This window comes from Schistocerca cancellata, chromosome 1 (assembly GCF_023864275.1).
Source record: "Schistocerca cancellata isolate TAMUIC-IGC-003103 chromosome 1, iqSchCanc2.1, whole genome shotgun sequence".
NCBI classification, from domain to species: domain Eukaryota; kingdom Metazoa; phylum Arthropoda; class Insecta; order Orthoptera; family Acrididae; genus Schistocerca; species Schistocerca cancellata.
The window spans coordinates 653,858,158-653,882,084 of NC_064626.1; the positions used below are offsets into that span (position 1 = coordinate 653,858,158).

A 23,927-nucleotide genomic window follows, 5' to 3' on the forward strand; every position below is an offset into this window, starting at 1 on the left:
TGTTATTTTTTTGGTGGACGAAGATTCACTTCAAATGAAGAATTGTTAACCGGAGCTGAAAACTATTATGCAGGCCTGGAGGAAATTCAGTTTTGAAATGGGATCAAGGCACTGGAACATCATTGCACCAAGTGCGTTAATCTACAAGGAGACTATAGTGAAAAATAAAAAAGTTTCAGTGATTTAAGTACTTTTTTCCTATTCCATTCTGAGAACTTTTCAAACCAACCTCGTATTTGATTATTCTTTTCATGTACCCACAAATTGTTATCCCCATGTATTAATGTTTCAATGAGTTGACTGATTTCAATTGTGACTCAGCAGTACCATAATCTTAGGTTACTATGTGTTTTGCAGTTTGAAAATAAACTATTTTTTTAATATTTAAGACAAGCTGACAATCTTTGCACTTTTTGAGAGGTATTTCAATGAGGTTCTGTTATGGTAGTCATTTTAGGTTTCTCACAATGCCCTTTTGTGCAATAGTGTTTCACTCAGCATCTTACTAGCAATAGCCTACGATTTGTTTTATGACTATTGTGCACTTTATCTTTAGAAACTTTTTTACAGAGAAAATCATTGAAGGATCCTCCGCTCAAGAACTGTTCCTCTAATGTTTGGTCAACTATTCTTCTAAACTTAACCAAAATTGCTCTGTATGCTCCTGCCCAGAACTAAATGTTTTCTATTTGACATGAGAGACAGTTCCATCTGTATCTAGCTTACTGAACACGCACATCTTAATTTGTTTTACTTGCCCTTTATATTGTTGCTAAGAGTGCCTCATACTGAGAGTAATTTCAAACAGGACAACATCAATTTGTTGCCATCAGATTTATTTCCATTCTGAAATCTTGTTTCCATTTAAATTAGATCATCGCCATATTTCAGTGTTTCTACAAACTGTGTTGAAATAAAATGTAGTGACTGCTATACTAAGTCATACCATGCTAGTTGATGTACATCATCTACTTCCAATTTTGCCTATGGTGGTATGTATGGTGGTCAGGAATGGTCTGAAAAGGGTGTTGCTGAGGAGGTTGAGCTGAGGAACAATTGTTAGGAAAAAAATTGATACATTGTGCCTTTCAGAGTTATTTGACACTGAAGTTAGCTTTTCAGACTGTTTCTCACTACTGTGTGTGTGTGTGTGTGTGTGTGTGTGTTTCATGAATTTAAACCATGTGGTGCTCCCGACAGGCTAAAAAATTCTAACCGGGATTCAATCCCATGACCTTTTTCTTTCCAGGCACTGCTTCACCACTAGACCACAAAGTGTAAATTTCCAATTTTGGAGCAAACTGACATGTCATTGATTAAAATACCCTAATTAAAAGCATATGCAGTTGTTTCTGTTGCCCTCTTTGGCTATGGTAATAACCCCTGCGCATCCTTTCCAGAAGTTTGTAAAATTGGAATAAATGAGGTAGTTCACTGGTGTTAATTTTGCTATCCATTTGATCAACAAACAGCTACAGAAATATGCTAAAAACACACAGCAGGAAATCAAAAGTGTTTCTTATTCTATATCTGAAAGCTTTGTGTTTATCCCGCCTAATAACCAAGCACAATATAAAATTCTTCGTGGCTAGCATATGTTTAGAAAGAAAACGGATTTCCTAAAATGTCAGTGTAGCCGCACCACAAAAACTGGTATATCTTGTAAGAGGATTTAGATCAAGTTATATAGGTTTCATACAATGACTCTGTAGTTTACAAAGTTGTTTTATTACATATTCCAGTTTCAGGTCACTCGACTGTATCAATACTAGTTTAATCTTATTACAATGACATTATAACAAATATGAAAACCTCGTAACTTCATTTTGTTAAATTTTGCATGTGAAGCAAAAAAGGTTGCTTAAAAAGAGGTACACAAAGTTGCTACATATGTGAGTATATTGTACAAGCCTAGTTATTGACTGATTACAGAAATCCATGCACTTTCAAATCTCTTTTTGATTATGTAGTTACTGGAATTAAGAGATTTCGCAGACAGATGGAGTTATGAGGTTCTCGTTGCCTACCATCATAAGATGTTTTAAATATGATATGTAGTAACTCATCAACTTAACAGGTACAAGACATTGTGAGCACCTCTCTGGACCTGTTCAGTTAAAAAGTTACGATGTAATATACACTGAAACACCAAATAGACATGTTTATTCAAATGCAGAGAGATGTAAACAGGCAGAATATGGCACTGTGGTTGGTAACACCTATATAAGACGACAAGTGTCTGGTGCAGTTAGATCTGTTACTGCTGCTACAATGGTAGGTTATCAACATTTAAGTGAGTTTGAACGTGGTGTTGTAGTCGATGCACGAGCAATGGGACACAGCATCTCCAAGGTAGCGATGAAGTGTGGATTTTCCCGTACTACCATTTCACGAGCATGCTGTTAATATCAGAAATCCGGTAAAACATTAAATCTCCGACATCGCTGAGGCCAGAAAAAGATCTTGCAAGAAAGGGATCAACAACGACAGAAGAGAATCATTCAATGTGACAAAAGTGCAACCCTTCCGCAAATTGCTGCCGATATCAATGCATTTCATGAGCGTACCGTTAATATCAGGAATTCGGTAAAACATCAAATCTCTGGGGCCAGAAAAAGGTCCTGAAAGAAAGGGATCAACGACGACTGAAGAGAATTATTGAACGTGACAGAAGTGCAACCCTTCCATTAACTGCTGCAGATTTAAATGCTGGGCCATCAACAAGTGTCAGCATGGGAACCAGTCAACAAAACATCATCGATATGAGCTTTTGGAACTTAAGGCCCACTTGTGTATCCTTTATGACTGCACGATACAAAGCTATACACCTCGCGTGGCCCTGTCAACACTGACATTGGACTACTGATGACTGGAAACATGTTGCTTGATCAGACAAGTCTGATTTCAAATTGTATCATGCGGATGGACGTGGACATGTATGGGTATGGAGACAACCTCATGAATCCATGGACCCTGGATGTCAGCAGGGGACTGACTATTCAAGATGGTGGAGGCTCTGTGATGGTGTGGGGTGTGTGCAGTGGAGTGACATGCGATGCCTGATACGTCTATATACGACTGACAGGTGACACATATGTAAGCATCCTGTCTGATCACCTGCGTCCATTCATGTCCATTGTGCATTTCAATGGACCGTAACAATTCCAGCAGGACAATACGACACCCCTCATCTTCAGAATTGCAGCAGAGCAGCTCCAGAAACACACTTCTGAGTTTAAACAGTTCTGCTGGCCACCAAACTCCCCAGACATGAACATTATTGAGCATATCAGGAATGTTGCAGTGTGCTGTTCTGAATAGATCTCCATCCCCTTGTACTCTTGTGGCTTTATGGACAGCCCTGCAGGATTCACGGTGTCAGTTCCCTCCAGCACTACTTCAGACATTGGTAGAGTCCATGCCATGTTGTGTTGTGGCATTTCTGCATGCTTTCGGTGGCTCTACACAACATTAGGCAGGTGTAACAGTGTCTTTGGTCCTTCAGTGTATATACAATTATCTGATGACAACATGGTAGTAAATCTAAGCCCAGAAATGATTCCATTGAGTGACCTGACACTGAAATATATAATAGATGATTTAAAAGACAGTCGCTGAATTTACCTAAGGCAGTACGTCTAGTCGGTTTAAGTTTACCCTATCAGAGTAGTGCGGAGTGGCTCACCACAAACTACTAGGGTGATCCACATTTCATCATGGTTATAAGGAGGTGACCAACATCTGATCACAATTTTAAGGGTGATATCGTAGCAATAAATTTCAGCTGCATGACTGCATAACATTTTCTTGGAATGGATGACAATGGAGATATAAATACAAAAACACTTTTACATTTTGCTTACTTTTACTATATTACGTCATATGGTACCAAATTTTGAGTAACTCCACAAACAAACAAATATGTTATATATAATATAATAATAATAATAATAATAATAATAATTATTATTATTATTATTATTATTATTATTATTATTATTATTATTATTATTATTTGTTTCAGCTTTTGATTTAGTTTTCCTCTTTATCACTTGAAAGGCAGTAGTGCTTCCATTGAGTTCCAAGTTTTGAATTTGACTTACTTAGAAAGTGGAGATAAAGTATTATTCTGCTTGCAGATTCTATGGTGGAAGGAAATGAGGTAAAACAAGTTTTACTTTTCTTCAATAATTGTTTCTACATCTACATCCACACACTGAAAACCACCATGAGATGCAAGGCAGAGGGTACATCCCGTTGTCCCAGTTATTAGGGTTTCTTCCTGTTCCATTCATGTGTGAAGCATGAAAAAGAATAAAGGTCTGGAAGTCTCTGTGCATGCAGCAATTATTCTAATCTTACCATCACCATCCCTATGTCAGCGATATGTAGGGGCCTGTAGTATATTCCCACAGTAATCATTTAAAGTTGGTTCTTGAAACTTTGTTAATACACTTTCTCGGGATAGTTTACCTCTTACCTTCAAGGGTCTTCCAGTTCAGTCCCTTCAGTACTCCCACAGATTAAACAATCCTGTGGTCATTCGTGCTGCCCTTCTGTGTATACATTCAATATCCCCTGTTAGTCCTATGTGGTAGAGGCCCACACACTTGAGCAATATTCTACAACCAGTCGCACAAGTGATTTGTAAGCAATCTCCTTCGCAGATTGATTGCACTTCCCCATTATTCTACCAATAAACCAAAGTCTACCACCTGCTTTAGCCATGATTGAACTAATGTCATCATTCCATTTCATATCCCTACAAAGTGTCACATCCAGGTATTTGTATGAATGGTTAATTCCAACTGCGACTCATTGATCTTAAAGTCATAAGATACTATGTTTTTTTTCGTTTTGCGAAATGCAAAATTTTACATTTCTGAACATTTAGAGCATGTTACCAATCTCTGCACCACTTTGAAATCTTATCAAGATTTGTCTGAATATTTATGCAGCTTCTCTCAGATAGTACTTCATTATAGATAACTGCATCCTCTGCCACAATCCTGATTTTAATATTAATATTGTGTGCAAGATCATTAATATGCAATATGAACAGCAAGAGTACCCAACACACTTCCCTGGAGCACACCCAATGTTACTTCAATATCTGATATCTAAATGATCCATAAAACTGAAAGCAGCATATGTAAATTCCTCCAAGTTTTTGCAACTTATATATTAACACTTCATTAACTGATTATACATCTATCATGATGAGCTTGTTTCAACATTTTTGCCTTTACAAGTTATGACTGAAAATTTTTCATAAAAATGTATGATAAAATTATGTTGCTTGTTTATGTCTCAACTTTTATGATGTATCTCACATATTGCATCCTGGAGCGTCTTTTTGACTGTCTCACGGGGTTACTGGTCATGCTTATAGCATTTATATGGCACTTGTGTTGGACACACATGTTGGACAGTTTTCTCCAGCGATACTTATAAATTTACAATGAATTTTATTTGTGGGAAAATCTTTTTCTTTTAGGATGTAAATAAAGTTTTATAGATATTTTTTACACTTTAGTTCTGTTTTTTCATTTAAAATTTTATTTGGGTATGTGTTTGTGTGGGTGTAAATTTCCAGTTCTTCCAAGATATTATAAGAGGACATTCTTTGGGTACCCTACGTAGAATTTTTACTGTATTTTCTACTTTTTTTTTACTTTATGTTTTTGGTTTCACTTCAACACAAATAAAAGAGAACAGAATACTCAACACAAATATATTTGTGCGAGAAACAAAAAATTATAGTTATACTATCTTTGGAATGTATTTAGCATTGCTGATTTTCAGCAAATAGAATTCAGTATAAACATGTAGGCATCACTGGAGAAAAATGTCAAACATACATCTGTGTTACATAAATGCTATTATAAATGTGACCAATAGTACCCAGAGACAATCAGTCAAAATTATCAAGCGAAGACTACAACCCACTATGTATCACTCATGCAGGAAATGCCAAGACAAGATAAGCCTAATTACAGCAGGAACATATGCAGTTAAGTATTCACTCTTCGAGTGCACAACATGTGAATGGATCTGGCAGAAGCCCTAATAATGGTACAATGGGAAGTACTCTCTGCCAATCACTTCACAGTGGTTTGCACAGTACAGATATAGATGCCTCATGTATTTATCAGTTATTACCAACATGGTGGTTAGGAGAGAGAGAGAACGCTTGAATATAAAAGCGAAAGTTTCTGCAGTTAGAGCCAGCTAACATAAAAGTTTTCTGGCTCTGACGTTTCTTTTGGAATTAGGGTGAAACATAAAAGAAGCAACTGTCTTCACCTTCAGAATTTTATTTGATACTGATAGCAACCATACGCAGATTGAACAATAGACAGGAGAAGAAGAAATTTGATAGTTTCTTTTTATGAATTATACCCTTAACTACCATGATAGCATTGTTTGCCTAGTCAACAAAACTTTCTGATTAACACCTACCAGATCATCATATTTGCTTATTGCAACATCCTTGCAAGACAGTTTCACTACCCTCAAAATTCTTGAAATAGCGAGGTACATTAATTGCCGAATACGTTGAATTTCTGCTATTGAAGTTCCTTTAACACAATCATCACTTCCTTTACTGAGCAAGAGGCAGCTCTGAAAGAATGCATTGTGACAATCTATTTGAATGAATGTTATTCATACAAGACTGCCACGAAATGGTCAACATGGTACCACTAATGCATCACCAGTAATCAGAAGCATACTAAAATTATCTTCTCTGTGGTAAGAACATAACAAGGTTGCAAAGAATAAGCAGTGGAAGATATTTTTAACTTCCTCTTGTATTTCGCTTGCCTGAACGCCCTTACACATTACACTCATCCCTCTCCATGTTCTGATAATTTTTTTTTTACTATTTTTTGTAGTTTTTATTTCTTAAACATTATTATTGCTTGACTGACATAACAGAAAATCTTGGGCGGAATATGAACAACTATACACTTATCTTGACACACCATGAAGGAGTTTATCACTCATTTTCATACCAAATACTTGAAACGGGGGACAAGGACCAAGACACAATCTTGTTACTTTCAAGATTCACTTGCTCAACATTTTCCGACTGACACATGAAAGCTGACTTCAGCAAAGTACCAAATTGTATTTTTCTTCAAACTAAGTCTGCATCACAATACACTAATGGCAGAGTGTATCATCCAGCTTTGATCTCACTGGAAGTGGCTGAAAATGTTCTCAAAGTTCTCCCAAAATGTGAATACTGAAATTTAACATATCAATGAAACGATTATCAGCATTAAGAGAACAAAGAAAATTCAATCAGCAGACAAGAGCAGTTCTAAGGTTATAAGATCATCCAAGGTCCAATAAATGTTATGATGAACACAAACAGGCAGGAAAATTGGTTGGCAGATAGGCTGCACAAAGAGGCTTTGGATCATGAGCAGTTTTACCAACACAGCTATATGAGCTTTTAAAGTACTTACTTATAACAGAGTTACCACACTTATGCATTAAATATCTTCAGAACAATGTTCTGAACACATATTACAGTAATTTTTTATGTGCTACTCTTTGAGTGACTCCTTGGTACCAATTTGTAAAGCCAGCTGTAAATTTCCCCGAACTACACTTGCAACATCATGCCAACTTACTTCCTATTCAATGAAAAATATTTTCGTCAAACCTATGGGTCAGCAATGGACAGTACATTATTCACCAGTTTCGAAATTTATACATGAAACATTTCGAATAAACATATCTGTATCAATGTGTAACAACATATTTGTTATATGGTCCTAAATAATAGAACCAAATCTTTTTAGTGCATCATGTCTTATTGGTCTAAAATACGAGGGTGGTTTGGAAAGTTCTGTGAATGGAATAGAAAAAATGTACTCACATCACTGAAACTTTTTTTATTTTTCAATGTAGTCTTCTTGTAGACTGATGTCTAGTACCTTGATCCTATCTCGAAAATGAGTTTCCTCTAGGTCTGTAAAATAGTTATCAACTCTGGCTATCAGTTCTTCATTTGAAGTGAATCTTTGCCCACCAAGAAAAATTTCCAGTTTTGGAAAGAGGTGGAAGTCTGACGAAGTCATATCAGGTGAATAAGGCGGGTGTGGCAACAATTCATACCTTAGTTCACGTAATTTTGCCATAGTGACAGCACGTGTGCGGGCGTGCATTGTCTTGATGGGTGATGACTTTCTTCCTTGCTGAATCTGGCCTTCTTTCGCATATCTTTTGTTGCAATTTGTCCACGTTAGCATAGTATTCTCCAGTAACTGTTTGCCCAGTGGGGAGATCATTTACAAATTAGAATCCCCTTCGAATTTCAGAACACTGATGCCATGACTAGACCTTGGACTTTCAGGGTCTAAAAAATGTAAATTAGGTACTTAAAATAGGTTCTATCACTTACAAAATAGTTTATTAAAATTAGAAAATAGGTGACCAAAATATGACACTTTATTATCCAGAAAGATAAATAGATTGACAAAACTCCACATTATATTATTGTCCATGTCCGTAATTACAGTCAAAGTATATAACTAACACTTTCTCCAGATTTTCCGTTGAGAAACTGCATCCCCTGTCTGTTAATAACATCTTAAATGCCGAGAATGAGCGATACAGGCAAACAGATGTCACCGGAGCATATTTAAACGATGACATTAGGTGCGCACCCTCATTTTCTGTTGATTTACCTAATGACCTAATAAGATGTCAGCCACTGTGCAGAGGGTGGTCAGTCCTGGGTGGTGGTGGTGGTGGTGGTGGTGGTGGTCCCCCCCCCCCCCCCCCACTAACTTTCATACCAATTGAACCTGGGACCAAGTTGATTTTTTCTGTCACCTCTTCTCTCAATTGCAGCTGTGTGTGGACTGGTTTCTGTGAACCCTCTAGAGCTTTAATAATAGGGACACAAAATGCATAATGAGATTTTATGTATGCAATGTCTTTGGAAACTGTTGGGTCCTTTAGAACATCTTTAGCTGAAGTAATGCTCACTGCTGCCTCCTGCAATTTAAGAACAGTGTTCGTAATGTCTTCCAAATGCTCGCTGTAATATTCCGCAGCCTCTAGCCATGTTCCCCAGCAAAAGTATGGGTTTGGCGGAAGTGGTACATTGGGAAGTTCCTCTCAATCTTAAAATAACTGGATTCTTGTAGGTGCTTTAATAAAAACCTTTTTGATGGTTGAAACTAGCTTATTTATATGTTGAAACAGGAGATGTATCGTCTCAGTTACACAATTCATGGCATGGGCAAGACGTGACATGGGGCAAGACTGTGTAAAAATACTTTCAATAAGTTAACAGCAGCAATCACGTATGTGGCTGTATCAGTGTGGATTACAAGTACTTTAATTTCATCTTGACTGTTGGAGAAAAGTAAATCTACATCTACATGGTTACTCTGCAATTCAAACTTAAGTGCCTGGCAGAGGTTCATCAACCATTTTCATACTACTACTCCACCATTCCACTCTTGAATGGCACATGGGAAAAACGAACACCTAAATCTTTCCGTTCAAGCTCTGATTTCTCTTATTTTATTATGATGATCATTTCTCCCTACATAGGTGGGTGTCAACAAAGTATTTTCGCATTTGGAAGAGAAAGTTGGTGATTGAAATTTTGTAAACAGATCTCGCTGCAAAGAAAACCGCCTTTGTTTCAGTGACTGCCACCCCAACTCGCTTATCATATCAGTGACACTCTCACTCTTATTGCATGATAACATGAAACGAGCTGCCCTTCATTGCACTTTTTCGATGTCCTTCGTCAATCCTACCCGGTAAGGATCCCATATCGCGCAGCAATATTCCAGCAGAGGACGGACAAGTGTAATGTAGGCTGTCTCTTTAGTGGGTTTGTCTCATCTTCTAAAGTGTTCTGCCAACAAAGCGCAGTCTTTGTTTCGCCTCCCCCACAATATTATCTATGTGGTCCTTCCAATTTAAGTTGCTCGTAATTGTAATTCCTAGGTATTTAGTCGAATTGTCAGCCCTTAGATTTGTGCGATTTATCGTATACCCAAAATTTATCAGATTTCTTTTAGTACCCATGTGGATGACCTCGCACTTTTCTTTGTTTAGTGTTAATTGAAACTTTTGCACCATACAGAAATTCTCTCTAGATCATTTTGTAATTGGAATTGATCGTCTGATGATTGTACCAGATGGTAAATTACAGCATCATCTGCAAACAACCTAAGGGAGCTGCTCAGATTATCGCTTAGATCATTTATATAAATCAGGAACAGCAGAGGGCCTATGACACTACCTTGTGGAATGCCAGATATCACTTCTGTCCTACTCGATGATTTACTGTCTATCATTACGATCTGTTACTTTTCTGAGAGGAAATCACAAATCCAGTCACACAACTGAGACGATACTCCATATGTATGCAATTTGATTAATAGTTGCTTGTGAGGAATGGTTTCAAAAGCATTCTGGAAATCTAGGAATATGGAATCGATCGGAGATCCCTTGTCAACAGCACTCATTACTTCATGGGAATAAAGAACTAGCTGTGTTGCACAAGAACTATATTTTCTGAATCTGTGTTGGTTATGTATCAATAAGGCATTTTCTTCAAGGTGATTCATATTGTTCGAGTACAGTATATGCTCCAAAATCCTACTGCAAATTGAGTTCAGTGACATGGGACTGTAATTCAATGACTTACTCCTATTTCCTTTCTTGAATATTGGTGTGACCTGTGCTACTTTCCAGTCTTTAGGAACAGACCCTTCGTCAAGTGAGCGATTGTATACGGCTGCTAAGAAAGGCGCTATTGTGTCTGCATACTCTGAAAGGAACCTGATTGGTATACCATCTGGACTGGAAGACTTGCCTTTCTTAAGTGATTTGAGACGTCTCACAACACCTAAGATATCTACTTTTATGTCACTCATGCTAACAGCTGTTCTGGTTTCGAATTCTGGAATATTTACTTCGTGTTCTTTCGTGAAGGAATTACAGAAAACTGTATTTAGTAACTCCCCTTTAGTGGCACTATCATCGGTAACATTTCCATCGCTATCGCGCAGTGACGGTATTGACTTTTTTTTGCCACTGGAGTACTTTACATACGACCAGAATCTCTTTGGGTTTTCTACCATATTTTGAGACAATATTTCATTGTGGAAACTATTAAAAGCATCTCACATTGACATCTGCACTAAATTTCGAGCTTCCGTGAAACTTAGCCAGTCTTGGGGATTTTGCATTCTTCAGAATTTGGTATGCTTTTTTTGCTGCTTCTGCAACAGTGTTCTGACATGTTTTGTGTACCATGGTGGATCAGTCCCGTCTCTTATTAACTTATGCGGTATGAATCTATCTATTGCTGTTGATATTGTATCTTTGAATTTGAACCATATCTGGTCTACACTTACATAATTAGCTTGCAAGGAATGGAGACTCTCCCTTAGGAAGGCATCAAGCGAATTTTTATCTGCTGTTTTAAATAGATATATTTTGCATTTATTTTTAGTGGTTTTGGTTGATATGGTTTTGAGCCTTGCTACAATGACTGTGTTCACTAATCCCTGTATCCGTCATGACCCTCTCTATTAGATCAGGATTATTTGATGGCTTTATTAAGAAAGAGAGGAACTGTTTCCTGGTTAGTCTTTTTTAGCTCCTTGCTGCTGATCAGAAGAGGTACAGAGTGAGTGTCAGGATCTAACCTTCCAACATTCAAATTAACCACATATCGACTTTGTCTGTCAGTTGTCTCATGGACAGAGAGATCCACATGTATGAATCGCCTATATCTTCCCTACAAAAGGCAAACCTACGTTTCTAGCATTTGTAGACTTAGAGAAAGCTTTTGACAATGTTGACTGGAATACTCTCTTTCAAATCTTAAAGGTGGCAGGGGTAAAATACAGGGAGCGAAAGGCTATTTACAATTTGTACGGAAACCAGATGGCAGTTATAAGGGTCGAGGGACATGAAAGGGAAGCAGTGGTTGGGAAGGGAGTAAGACAGGGTTGTAACCTCTCCCTGATGTTATTCAGTCTGTATATTGAGCAAACAGTAAAGGAAACAAAAGAAAAATTCGGAGTAGGTATTAAAATCCATGGAGAAGAAATAAAAACTTTGAGGTTCACCGATGACATTGTAATTCTGTCAGAGACAGCAAAGGACTTGGAAGAGCAGTTGAATGGAATGGACAGTGTCTTGAAAGGAGGATATAAGATGAACATCAACAAAAGCAAAACGAGGATAATGGAATGTAGTCTAATTAAATCGGGTGATGCTGAGGGAATTAGATTAGGAAATGAGACACTTAAAGTAGTAAATGAGTTTTGCTGTTTGGGGAGCAAAATAACTGATGACGGTCGAAGTAGAGAGGATATAAAATGTAGACTGGCAATGGCAAGGAAAGCGTTTCTGAAGAAGAGAAATTTGTTAACATCGAGTATAGATTTACATCTACATCTACATCCATACTCCGCAAGCCACCTGACGGTGTGTGGCGGAGGGTACCTTGAGTACCTCTATCGGTTCTCCCTTCTATTTTAAGTGTCAGGAAGTCATTTCTGAAAGTATTTGTATGGAGTGTAGCCATGTATGGAAGTCAAACATGGACGATAAATAGTTTAGACAAGAAGAGAATAGAAGCTTTCGAAATGTGGTGCTACAGAAGAATGCTGAAGATTAGATGGGTAGATCACATAACTAATGAGGAAGTATTGAATAGGATTGGGGAGAAGAGAAGTTTGTGGCACAACTTGACCAGAAGAAGGGATCGGTTGGTAGGACATGTTCTGAGGCATCAAGGGATCACCAATTTAGTATTGGAGGGCAGCGTGGAGGGTAAAAATCGTAGAGGGAGACCAAGAGATGAATACATTAAGCAGATTCAGAACGATGTAGGTTGCAGTAGGTACTGGGAGATGCAGAAGCTTGCACAGGATAGAGTAGCATGGAGAGCTGCATCAAACCAGTCTCAGGACTGAAGACCACAACAACAACAACAACATATCTTCCCTTATCCTGCTCAATGTATTTTCATATAAAGTATTTAAACAGATCTTTCTCAGTGTGGATTTTGATGGAATACTTCGGTGACAGTATTTCTCTATAAAACTTTTGAACGGGCTATTTTCAACTGCATTTAATGGTATGTTTGCTGCAACAATGACTCAACACAGGTCAAGATGAAGATCATTTTTATTTGTTGCTTTTGGTTTAGTCACAAACTTTTGTTTGAAGTTTGATTTATTTTTTAAATTTGCCTGGTTTTTAATTCCGGCAAACAAGCTGACTTAAATGCAACCTCTGTTCAGAACGTACCTAAAACAAAAAGAAATGAGAAATACTTTGTCGAAGAATTTACGTACGAGATCTGCTTGGCAAAATTAATCAACATTAAGGGTTTAGAAACAATATTTTTGCATTCCCATGTCTCTGGTCAAAATGAACTTGGAAAAAACAGTGGCATTACTGTTCTCTGAGTGGGCATAGAAGATCAAAGGTTAACATTTTACTTACGTCTTTGTTGCACACATTACAGGGAATAACTCTTTCGTCTGAAGAGAAATCAGGAAATTCTTGTAACCACTGACGAATCAGAGATGATTTGGTGTTGCCTACTTTCGGCATGCTTCACATTCCACAAATACACTGTCACTGCGAAATATTTCACTACATCCAAGCAGCACGCTGACTGACTGAATGAAGACAGTGCAGGTGTTTTAAACAGGCTTTTTCAACAGGGCATGGAGGCGCCAGAGGCAGATTACAAGGCTCCTCAGTGCCCTGCCGGCCCATTTGACGGTACACAGTGAGCAACAACGCTCTGTGGAGCAGGGTGGGCTGCGTATGCTGTCTTCGTCTCACTCACGATTGGCGTTTATGTGTGCAAACAAACCGGTTATCATTCAATTACTGTTTTCTAAGTAGATGGTAAGAGCAAAAGAGTAGTTTTAGTCATACAAATTTTATTTGACTGGATTTGTAAAAATTAGATACTGTCAGGTTCTAACATGAAATTAGGTATTTTTAGGATTTTAAAAAATGAGGTACAATCAGGTTCTTATGTGAAATTAGGTATTTTAGGTACTATAAAATGACAATTTTAAATAAAATATTTGCCTAATTCTTAGCTGGGAAACCCACGAGAGAATGTTAGTCATAAAAAATTTTATTTAATTGTTAATTTTAAAATTTAGGTACAGTCAGGTACTAACCTGAAATTAGGTATTTTTAGGTGCTATAAAACTAGCGTTTTCGATCGTAAATTGGTGTAATTCGTGTAAGTAAAATTTTTATTGCCTTTATTTAATGAGGAACAACATAGGTTATTACCTAAAATTCAAGGTCCAGCCATGACCTTTCCCGCCAATGGAATTGTCTTTGCTTTCTTTGGTGGCGGAGAATCAGCATGTTTCCACTGCTTTGACTGTTGTTTTGTCTCTGGGGTATAGTAGTGCACCCAAATTTAATCTGTGGTCACAAACCGGCGGAAAAAACCTTGTTCATTTCTCCTAAAACGGGCCAAACATTGTTCCAGTATGTCCATTCTCATGCTTTTTTGATCCAGGGTCGAGAGTCACGGCACCCAACCTGCAGGTAATTTTTTCATTTCTAATTCTTCAGTTAAAATGTGATATACCCTTTCAAATGACATCTGGCTAGCACGAGCATCTTTATGCACTTTCAATCGGCGATCCTCCTTGCCCATTTTGTGCACTTTTTCGATGATTTCTGGAGTAGAGACACTACGCGGATCATCATCTAAGCTCTCCCGACCAAATTTAATTCATTTGTCCACTTGGCAACAGTTGAATATGAAGGAGCAGAGTCCCCCAGTGTATTCTGGAAATCGGCATGAATGTCCTTTGCTTTTGTACCTTTCTTTACAAAGTATTTAATCACTGCTTGAATCTCAATTTTTTCCATCTTCACAAATCACTAAACGAGTAAAACAACAGAGCCACGTCACCACCACAGCTCTCTTCCAAGAGCACTGACGTGGCACGTGTTTACAGGCAACAGCCCAATGAATATCACATGAACAACTCGTTGCATTAGTGCTGACCTCTCATGGTGATTCTGAGAACTTTTCACACCACCCTCGTATATCTTGCAATTTCTCACTTCCTTCCATCCTAATAATTGTATAATGTTAACAATTGGACTACAGAAAGAGAACCACCTACTTTTTCATGATGTGCTGTTTAACAGAAGCTCCAACAGTTACAGTTTCTATTGGATAACAGTGAGACTGTAACTTCAGCTCTGTACATCAAACCTTCACCATCCATTCAGAGGGATTTCACACTGAATGCCCTGGTGCACAAGAATTATGGCAAACAGAGAGAAAGCAACAGTAAAGAATTACAATGCCTAAAATTGTTTTACAAAGTAATGGGCACTCTGAGCCACAAAAAGAGAGGCAGTGTAGCAAACGACTCCTGCTGTGTTAGAGACAAGAGCAGAAAAAAATAATCAAGGGTTTATATACAAGGATCATTTCAGAAGTTTTGCACCCTGTAAGATAGAACTGAAGAAAATAATTTATTTTGCAAAATACCTTCTATATAATCTCCATTTTTGCTTATGAGAACTTCCCAATGTTTGGCAACTTCCGTATTCTGGAGAGGGCACCTTCATTGTTGAACTGTCTAATTACTCGGGTAACCTCACTGGATGACTCATCAGTTGTATCAAAAAGTTTTCCATTGGAGTTGTTCCTTCGATTTGAGAATTAAATCAAAGTTGGTGTGCTCACATCAGGACTGTATGGTGGGTGGGGAAGTATTTCCTATCCATATTTGTTGAGCATTTCTCTCACTGGTAAGGCAATATGCTGTCTTGCATTATTGTGCAAAAAGAGGACAGCAGCTGCAAGCGTGTCAGGTCGTCTTTCGCAGAAACAACCTGCAGTACGGGCCTGTTACATGGATCCCCTGGGGCACTATTTGTAGCTATGACTCTATTCATGAAATACACCAAGATTATCATCAGTTCAGGCATTGAAAGTTGGAACTTTTCTATGGAGGCAACTGAGACTTCAGTTCCGGCTCAAAATCTCATATCTATATTTCATCAAGGGCAACAATCCTATTTAGAAAATTTTAGAAACTGTGTTCCTTCTGTTTGATAACAATGAAGCAATTCTTCTGTGATTCCTTTGTGGCCTGCTTTCTGCTCTTCACCCATATCCTGTGGAATCCATCTGGCAGCAACTTTTCAGCTATAATTCTGTAAACTGAAGTGACAGACATTTTGGCATCATATGCAATTTCTTCATATTTTTTGGTGAGCCTCCCTCAAAATGTCTTTAATAATAAACTGTCTGTTGTAGTTTATGGCCTTCCACTTTTTGCATTGTCCTCAGTGCTTACCCAACCTTCATGGAAACAAGCAGATCACAGTGACACTGTGCTACTATCTACTGTACTACTATCCACTATACTATCTGCACACACCTCTCTTGATATGTTGTGAATTTCCATTGGGTTCTTTCCACGCAAGGACTTCATTCTGATGTAGGTACTCTGATAACTACATGTAATCAGACCTGACTTGTACAAGTCCAGTATAAATATTATGTCCAATATAGATCATGCCCAAGAACAAAAATGGCAGCTTTATAAAATAAAAGATAAAATATGCCTCCAAATACTTTGCTTGTACAGCATGTTGGGTGTGGCCAGTTCATTATGACAGCTGAAGAAAGGTGTATAGAGCTTCACCAAAACACCAAACTGAATCTTCAATTAAGTGGTCTTTCCAAAGCAGCAAACTAGAAAACACTTAATAAAGTCTTACTAATCATTGTCTCCAACAGAGTTGAGAAGTTTTGAGGAAGCAGACAGGCAGAGTATGGAATGCTGCAACCCAGAGAAAACGAACAACCACATATAAAGGAGCACTCAGCATTGGGAATTAACTCTGTTACAAGTAACAGCAAATGGAGATGAACACGCTGTTGTCTAGATTTCAACAGCATTATAATCACATCTGAGACCATTGCTCATAGCACCTGAAAATGAAAACTGTAGCACCCTTTAAATACTTGGTGTGGTGCGACACCACATTCATTCAGAATAGCATGTTACACTTATACTTCTTCCTCTCAAGCTGATGAAAGCTGTGCATGTAAAAACATTGTTTATGCATATTTGAGCAATGAACTTTCCACTGTGTGCGCTGTGGTTTGACGATGTATGTACAGATGTGGTGAAAGAAGTGTGAGCACAGAATGTTGTCAAGACACTTGGGCATCACAGCTTGGCCATGTCTTGGATGGTACAAAGCAAGAAGTGCTGGCGATAATGACAAGGCCCAGAAACAGTTGAATAAAGCTTAGCAAAAATACAGAAGAGTTATTGAAAGACGTTTACCTCACTTAGTAGCTTGCATAGTTCAGAGCTCTCTTACAGTCCTCAACCTTCTTCAGAATGTGAAGTAGTCTTGTGGCAATACAGAGCAGGTCCACTTAGACCAGCTACAGAACTTGGAAGGGGGAAGCTGATTCCAGCTCAATGCTTAAAAGTGTAAAAAATCTTTTGCTTTTACTGTCAATTTCTTTTGGATAATCTGATGGTGCTACAAAGTCCAACGGCGAACCTGGACATGACTACTATGTTATAGTTTGAAACCTTATCCGTCCTTATTTGGGTTCTGCCAAATTATTCCAATAAATTCTAGGATGATGCCCACTTATAGGCTGTGGTATACTTTTTCTCATCATTTATTACAAATTGTGAAGAGAAGTCAATTATTAAGCAGTAGTACAAAATGGCATGAAATGGGACTAATCCTGGGAAAAAGTTACAATGCAATTTCTTTCTCTTACTTTCAAAGTACGCTGTTATCCTCATTGTAAAAGAATTAGTTAGTACAAAAATTTTCATGTTACACTGGCAACATAGTTTAGCCAGTTGTTCATTTCTTCTAAAAATTAGAATCTCTCAAATGTCAGTGACAGTAAGTAGTGATTGTGTTTACAGCCTGAAGTCATTTCATTCCTGATCTGCTATCTTTTGGTGAGTGAAGGCATCAAAAAACTAATAGCACTTGTATTAAAATTCATATTTTTTATATATATTTAAGGTTTTTCAGGATGTTAATAACTTGAAAATTGAGTTATTACGGACACGGTTCGGAAGCAATGTCAGGTCATTTCCTGTACCATTTTTGTCCTTAGGAACTCTTATTCTTATGCATACTATATACTTAAACAGCATTTCTTGATGCTTGTATAATTCTGAGGCCTAGATAATATACATCTCTTTAGGTTAGACCTACATGAAACAGTGCTAAGGCATTAAAAAAGTAGGTCATCACCTTGTTGATTAAGACACTATGAAGAAGGCTCCTGATGCTGTTTCTAGAGGAATGACCATAAGAAAAGATGGATAACAGTTCAAAATGTCTAAATCAGTGCTTTTTTGCTACATGAACAAAAAATTATGGGTACCAAGGTGAAATAAGTTTTAAGAAGGAGGGCACCCAAACTGTTCTTTCCATAGCTACTGAAGATGAAGCTATTAGATGTTTAGTGAAGTGCTATGAGTGGGGATATCAACTTAGTGCTTTTAACTTAAGTTATTTTGTAAAACACTACCTTGAAAAAGACGGCAGAATTGTAAAATGTTTTAAAAACCATTTTCTGGAAGGGACTCGACCAGCACTGACAACTGTGAATATTGCTTTTTTAAGCTTAGATAAATATGTTAATGGCACCTCATCAGGTGCAATAATTAATTAGGATGAGACAGCTCTTTGAGATTATATTGGTCAATGTGAACTAATTTTAAAGAAACACTGTTAGTACATAGAACGAATAATGAACCAAAGTAAAAGTAATGTGTCAGTAATAATTTCAGCTACTGCCTCTGCAAAATTATTACCTCCTTACTTCATTTACATCACTACATATTTGTACGACTTGTGGTGTGAAAACTGGAACTTTCTAAAACCTTATTAAACCTGTTTGGATGGACAGAAGCATTTTTCTAGACTGGTTCCAAAGAGCTATAGCCTCTTCTCATAGAACTGAGGAGCAAAAATGTTGTTATAGGTGATAGTTTGAGTTCATATTTGTCTCCAGCCATGGTAAAACTATGTGAAGAACTCAACATTACTTTTGTGTGTCTTCCAGTGAACTCCACACACCCAACTTGGCCATTACATATCGCACTATTCCTGCTAATGAAATGGAACTGGCGTAAGGTGCTTGAAAATCCCAAACCAATGCTAATACATCTGATGAACGAATTTTTCCATCACCTCCGAAAAGAGCACTTCATATGATGGCCAAATCCCTAGAACACGATATAAAATCAGGATTTAATAAGGTGGGCATATGTCCTTTAAACAGAAATAGAGTCTTAGATTTGCTGTCTCCTGAACCCGAAGACAAAAATGACAATGAAAAGGATTCTTCTGAAAGAAACGTGTTATGATCAAGAAGACATTATGGCCAAAAAGTCCCATAAAACAAGCTGAATGTTCCTGTTGGGCGAAGTATTACGCTCGACGAATTCAAGAGCAGTTACAAAGAATATTCTGATACTGAAGTGGTAGATACTGATGGTGTCCATGATGTCACTGATGAAGATACTGAACCAAATGGTATAAATAAATCTTTCCTTAGAAGCAAGTTGGGACAAGGTGAATTTTTATTACAATACAGAGATCATAACACATAGATGAAAAGTCTTGGGAAAATTTTCAGATGATAGGTACATTAGAACTTTTCTTAAAAAAACAGATTAAAATCCCCCCCCCCCCTTTCACTCCCCTCAAACGTACCTGATTAGTATGAATGCAAGAAAGCAGATGCAACAATTCTCCAAAATCTGAAGTGCCACAATGAGCAATATATGTTCAGTGAAGACACTTGCTAAAAGTATGTATTTTTCATAATGTATTTATAAGTTTTTAATATTTACTGTAATTTTTAATAGTTGAAATAAAATATTTCATTTATATTTATCTTTTAAAGACCTGCTTTACTTCCCTATTAAGCCCACAATGGCATTGTCCCTGTTGACTCCTTTACTGGGAATGAATACACACAGTGATATGAAAAAAATATATAAATTCTATTATGAGTAGTGAACAAAAATTGCCATACATAACGACTATCTTCACAATAGGTCTTTGTAAGGTATAGGATACAAATACTAAATAAAATATTGTTGCAAAGTTATTACAAAAAAACTTTACGAATCATCCCTAATTGCCCTATTTTACAATATATTAATATTATTGTCATACTCTGAATTCACAGTCAAATTTCTAACACTTTTTCATCATAGTTAATTCTTGCTATCTTATTAAATGTTCACTGACCTTATCATTTACACAAAGCCTGATAAAATAAAAATACATTTTATACATAGGGATCTTCTTTTAACTGGTTCCTAAATAAAGCTGCTGACCGCCTTTTATTCTATATCAGGATTTGCAAATTCAACACTGCTTGTTTCATGAAGGCTAACTATCCTGGATATATGCATTTTGCAACTATATGTTACTGAATTTAAAGTGAAACTAACTCCCTGAATAAGTTTTCGTAGGTTGAGTAAGTACATTGTCTTAAGGCATTCATGTAGATGAGAATAATTCTAAGTCAGCTGGGAATACAGACCATTTGCGAGTTTTTAGTTTTAACGACATAGTTGTTCTGCTGCTGTTGGTCTACTAAAAGTGAGCATTTCATTTTCAAGACTATGTTTCTTCACACACACACACACACACACACACACACACACACACACACACACACACACCAACGACAGACAGAGAGTGACCCAAACTTTTCATCATCCATTTATTAAAATAATTATGTTCAAGATAAACATCACAAATTTATTTCTACATGGAAAGTAAATTACTTTCAATATGCAAAGAGGAAGGATGCCTTACAATTATGCCATTACAATTAATATCAAAATTAAGGTACCAAAACTATGCATGAATAAACAGATAATTCACAATTCTTATTCAATTTCCTTGCTCTCTCCCTGTCCTCTCTCCCCCAAATATAGTGTGTCCATGTTTTGTTAATACCTATGGGGGGGGGGGGGGGGGTTTGAGGGAATGTGCAGCTTAAGACTGAGATATAGCAATAAAATTTCAAAGTTCAAACCATATGATGGGCACAGAAATGTTGAGGGTGCTGGACAAATTGGCTCAATGTCATGTAAAAACAGGGTACAAACTTAAAACAGAATTACTGGACCCCACATTGTAAGCAGAAGGAGAGAACAATTCAGCTTCCTGGCCCCTGATCACAAAAAGATGTTTGTATTGTCAAAAAATTGAAAGGATAGGCAGAAAAGACTGTTAATCCACAAGAGCTATATTGTATTTTGATTTGTTGCACGTTATATGCTTTTTTAAATTCAAAGGCATCATAAACATACAAAACATTTTACAGTAAAACTCTAATTTTATGTTCCTGCCTTTTAAGATCATTTTTGTCAGTCCCAATGGTAGTCCTGTTCTCTCAACACAATGCTATCCCATCATTAACAATTCCGTGTTACAACGTTTCCTGCATTTCTTTGATGCTGTCAAGACCTTTAACATTGATTTTTACACACATTTCTGCAAAAGTCCAGCATATTCCTACTCAAAGTCAGTTATTGATCATGTAATGCAGTGTTAGTGCTGTAAACCAGATTTTCATTGTTGGCGCGTTAGGTCACGGCTGCCTGTATTGTTAGTTTGGAGTATTTGGAAGAATGGTAAAGTACACTGAGTAACTGTCTTAATGATAATCACAATCTGAAGACAGTGACTCTAGTAGTAACCTTCCTTCTGCTCATTGCACTGTTTTAATTTAATTTCAGTCATTTATACAAATAAACATTGCTTTTGAAGGTAGCCATCTCTACAATGGGTTTTCACAAATCGTTGCTACTTCCACGTGAAATACACTAATCCATACTAGGCGCGCAATCTTACTTTGGTACAACCTGACGTTAGACATTAACTTTCCTCCTCAAGATACTCCGTAACATGATGACAATTGCCACCCTGGTTTTCACCCAAGGCTTCCCTGAGCCAAGTGACTTTGTTAGCAACAAGCATGTGGATTTCCTGCCTATTGTTCTCGGTTTACAAAGATGCCAACTTTAGTGTTCTAACCAGTATTGTGTTTCAAGTTTTATTTACCATAATTTTATAATGATTATCAATAATAAATCTCACATTAGAACATGAATATCTTTTTAATATGGTTTCACACAAGACTTTTGCTATCGTGTTTTATTTAGAGCATTTACACGATTGCAACAAAGTGGGAAACCAGCCCAAATGTTTGTGTGTTTCAGCACTGCCTTTGTGACTGATGCTTTGTATACTGTGGAGAGAAAAATAGAGCTAATTGCTGCTAGAAAGAAACAAAAACAATTAATTACTTCAGATTTTTTAAATAGGCAAAATTTAAATTGCTTTCATTTGACATTTTGAATGATAGAAAAAGTGTTGCCTATACTTTCCTATATTTACACTTTCTTGCATTTTAGTTTCCTTGGGTCAGTCCACTGAAAAATGTAAATAGAGACTGTTCTTTCTAGTGGTGCATGTGGAATTATATTTTACCAGCTTGTGATGCATTCAATTGTACAACAGATGACATATGCAGACTAATCCTTACTAAATTGCAGATTGCCACATTCTTTTGCTAATTCCTTCAATTGTGCTCATCTGCCTTGATGATACAAGCAATCATCTGAGAGCTTTGCATACACAAGTGTTTTTAGTATGTGTAGATGTTTTATCTAAATGTAGATTTACTCACTATTTGTGTGCACTGTTTATTTTCATTTATTTCCTTTGTAAGTTGTGTGATTTTCTTGCTCTGGTCCTTTTTTCTCACATCTGAAACCTAAAGATTCAGTACAAACTCCATTCATAATTACCTGCTAATTCTAGAAGATTCTGGTGGTGGAAACCCCATGCCATTTACATGAAATACTCTGTCTTCATACCAACCTTCTGCCAGCACAAAGCAGCCTTCTACATGTAAACCAGTATGATATCTCTGGCACACTTTCAGTCAAGGAAAATTGCGGTGTTTTCCAGCTGCAAGTCAACATAAGTTAAAATCCCAGTTACATTACATGCTTACAAGAATACTCCAGTTCTTATGATTTTTCTACATAAAAGAAGCTGAAAGCCCTTAATTGCTTATACTTGTGCCATAATTTTGTTTAACTTACTGTCAAAAGTCAGTGGTCAATGACATTTACCCATAAATGAAAAAAACAACATTTTTCATGGACGCTAAAGCACTGTGCTGATTAAAATTATGCAGAAAGTAGCACACCAGATATAATGAAAATGTTTAGAAATTTACTCTTGGTCAGAAAGATGAAACATTTTAGACTAAAAACAAGATAACATCTACAGTTAAAGTAGAGCATTATTTATTACTATATTTATCACGTCTCACAGCAATCAGTAAAGGATACAGTTTCAGACAAATCTAACTGCAGAGTTCCAGTTGTATCTTCCAGATAATACTTCCCTTCTTTCAGCTGTGTCAGTAAGCCCATTACAACAGCATCATCCACTTTTCGGCTAGAGCTAAGGAAGTAGTCTACAGGCCTTAAAGTGAATTTCTGTGTCTCATTTGATCCAACAGCTGAAGGTGTAAATAGTTCATGGCGAGCCGTGCGTTGATGGAGCAATATATACCTAAAAGACAATTAACAAGTATGCCATTAATAACAAAAATATATATTTATGGTAATGGAAAGTCCTTGGTGGAATATAAATAATTTAAGGAGTAAAAGTAACAGCTCATGGAGCAGTTTAGGCGGTAAGCAATCTATAGGTGCATAAACAAGACAGAATTTTGATTTTGATAGCTTTAAGATGAATCATTCTTCAGAGCTATACAGTCACGGTCTCTCTCTCTCTCTCTCTCTCTCTCTCTC

At 37.0% G+C, this 23,927-nt stretch overlaps 1 protein-coding gene across 3 annotated transcripts in view; it reads right to left on the bottom strand.

Moving 5' to 3' along the window:
• Positions 1 to 23,927, bottom strand: part of LOC126183514 (DNA polymerase epsilon subunit 2) — a 114,476-nt gene that overhangs the window by 4,395 nt on the left and 86,154 nt on the right. For all 3 annotated transcript variants that reach the window (XM_049925577.1, XM_049925586.1, XM_049925569.1), the window contains exons 4-5: positions 23,460 to 23,685; positions 22,908 to 23,029 (exon numbers count right to left, since the gene is read on the bottom strand). In XM_049925577.1, coding sequence (XP_049781534.1) covers positions 22,908 to 23,029; positions 23,460 to 23,685 — 348 coding nt within the window. The remainder of the gene's footprint in view (positions 1 to 22,907; positions 23,030 to 23,459; positions 23,686 to 23,927) is intronic.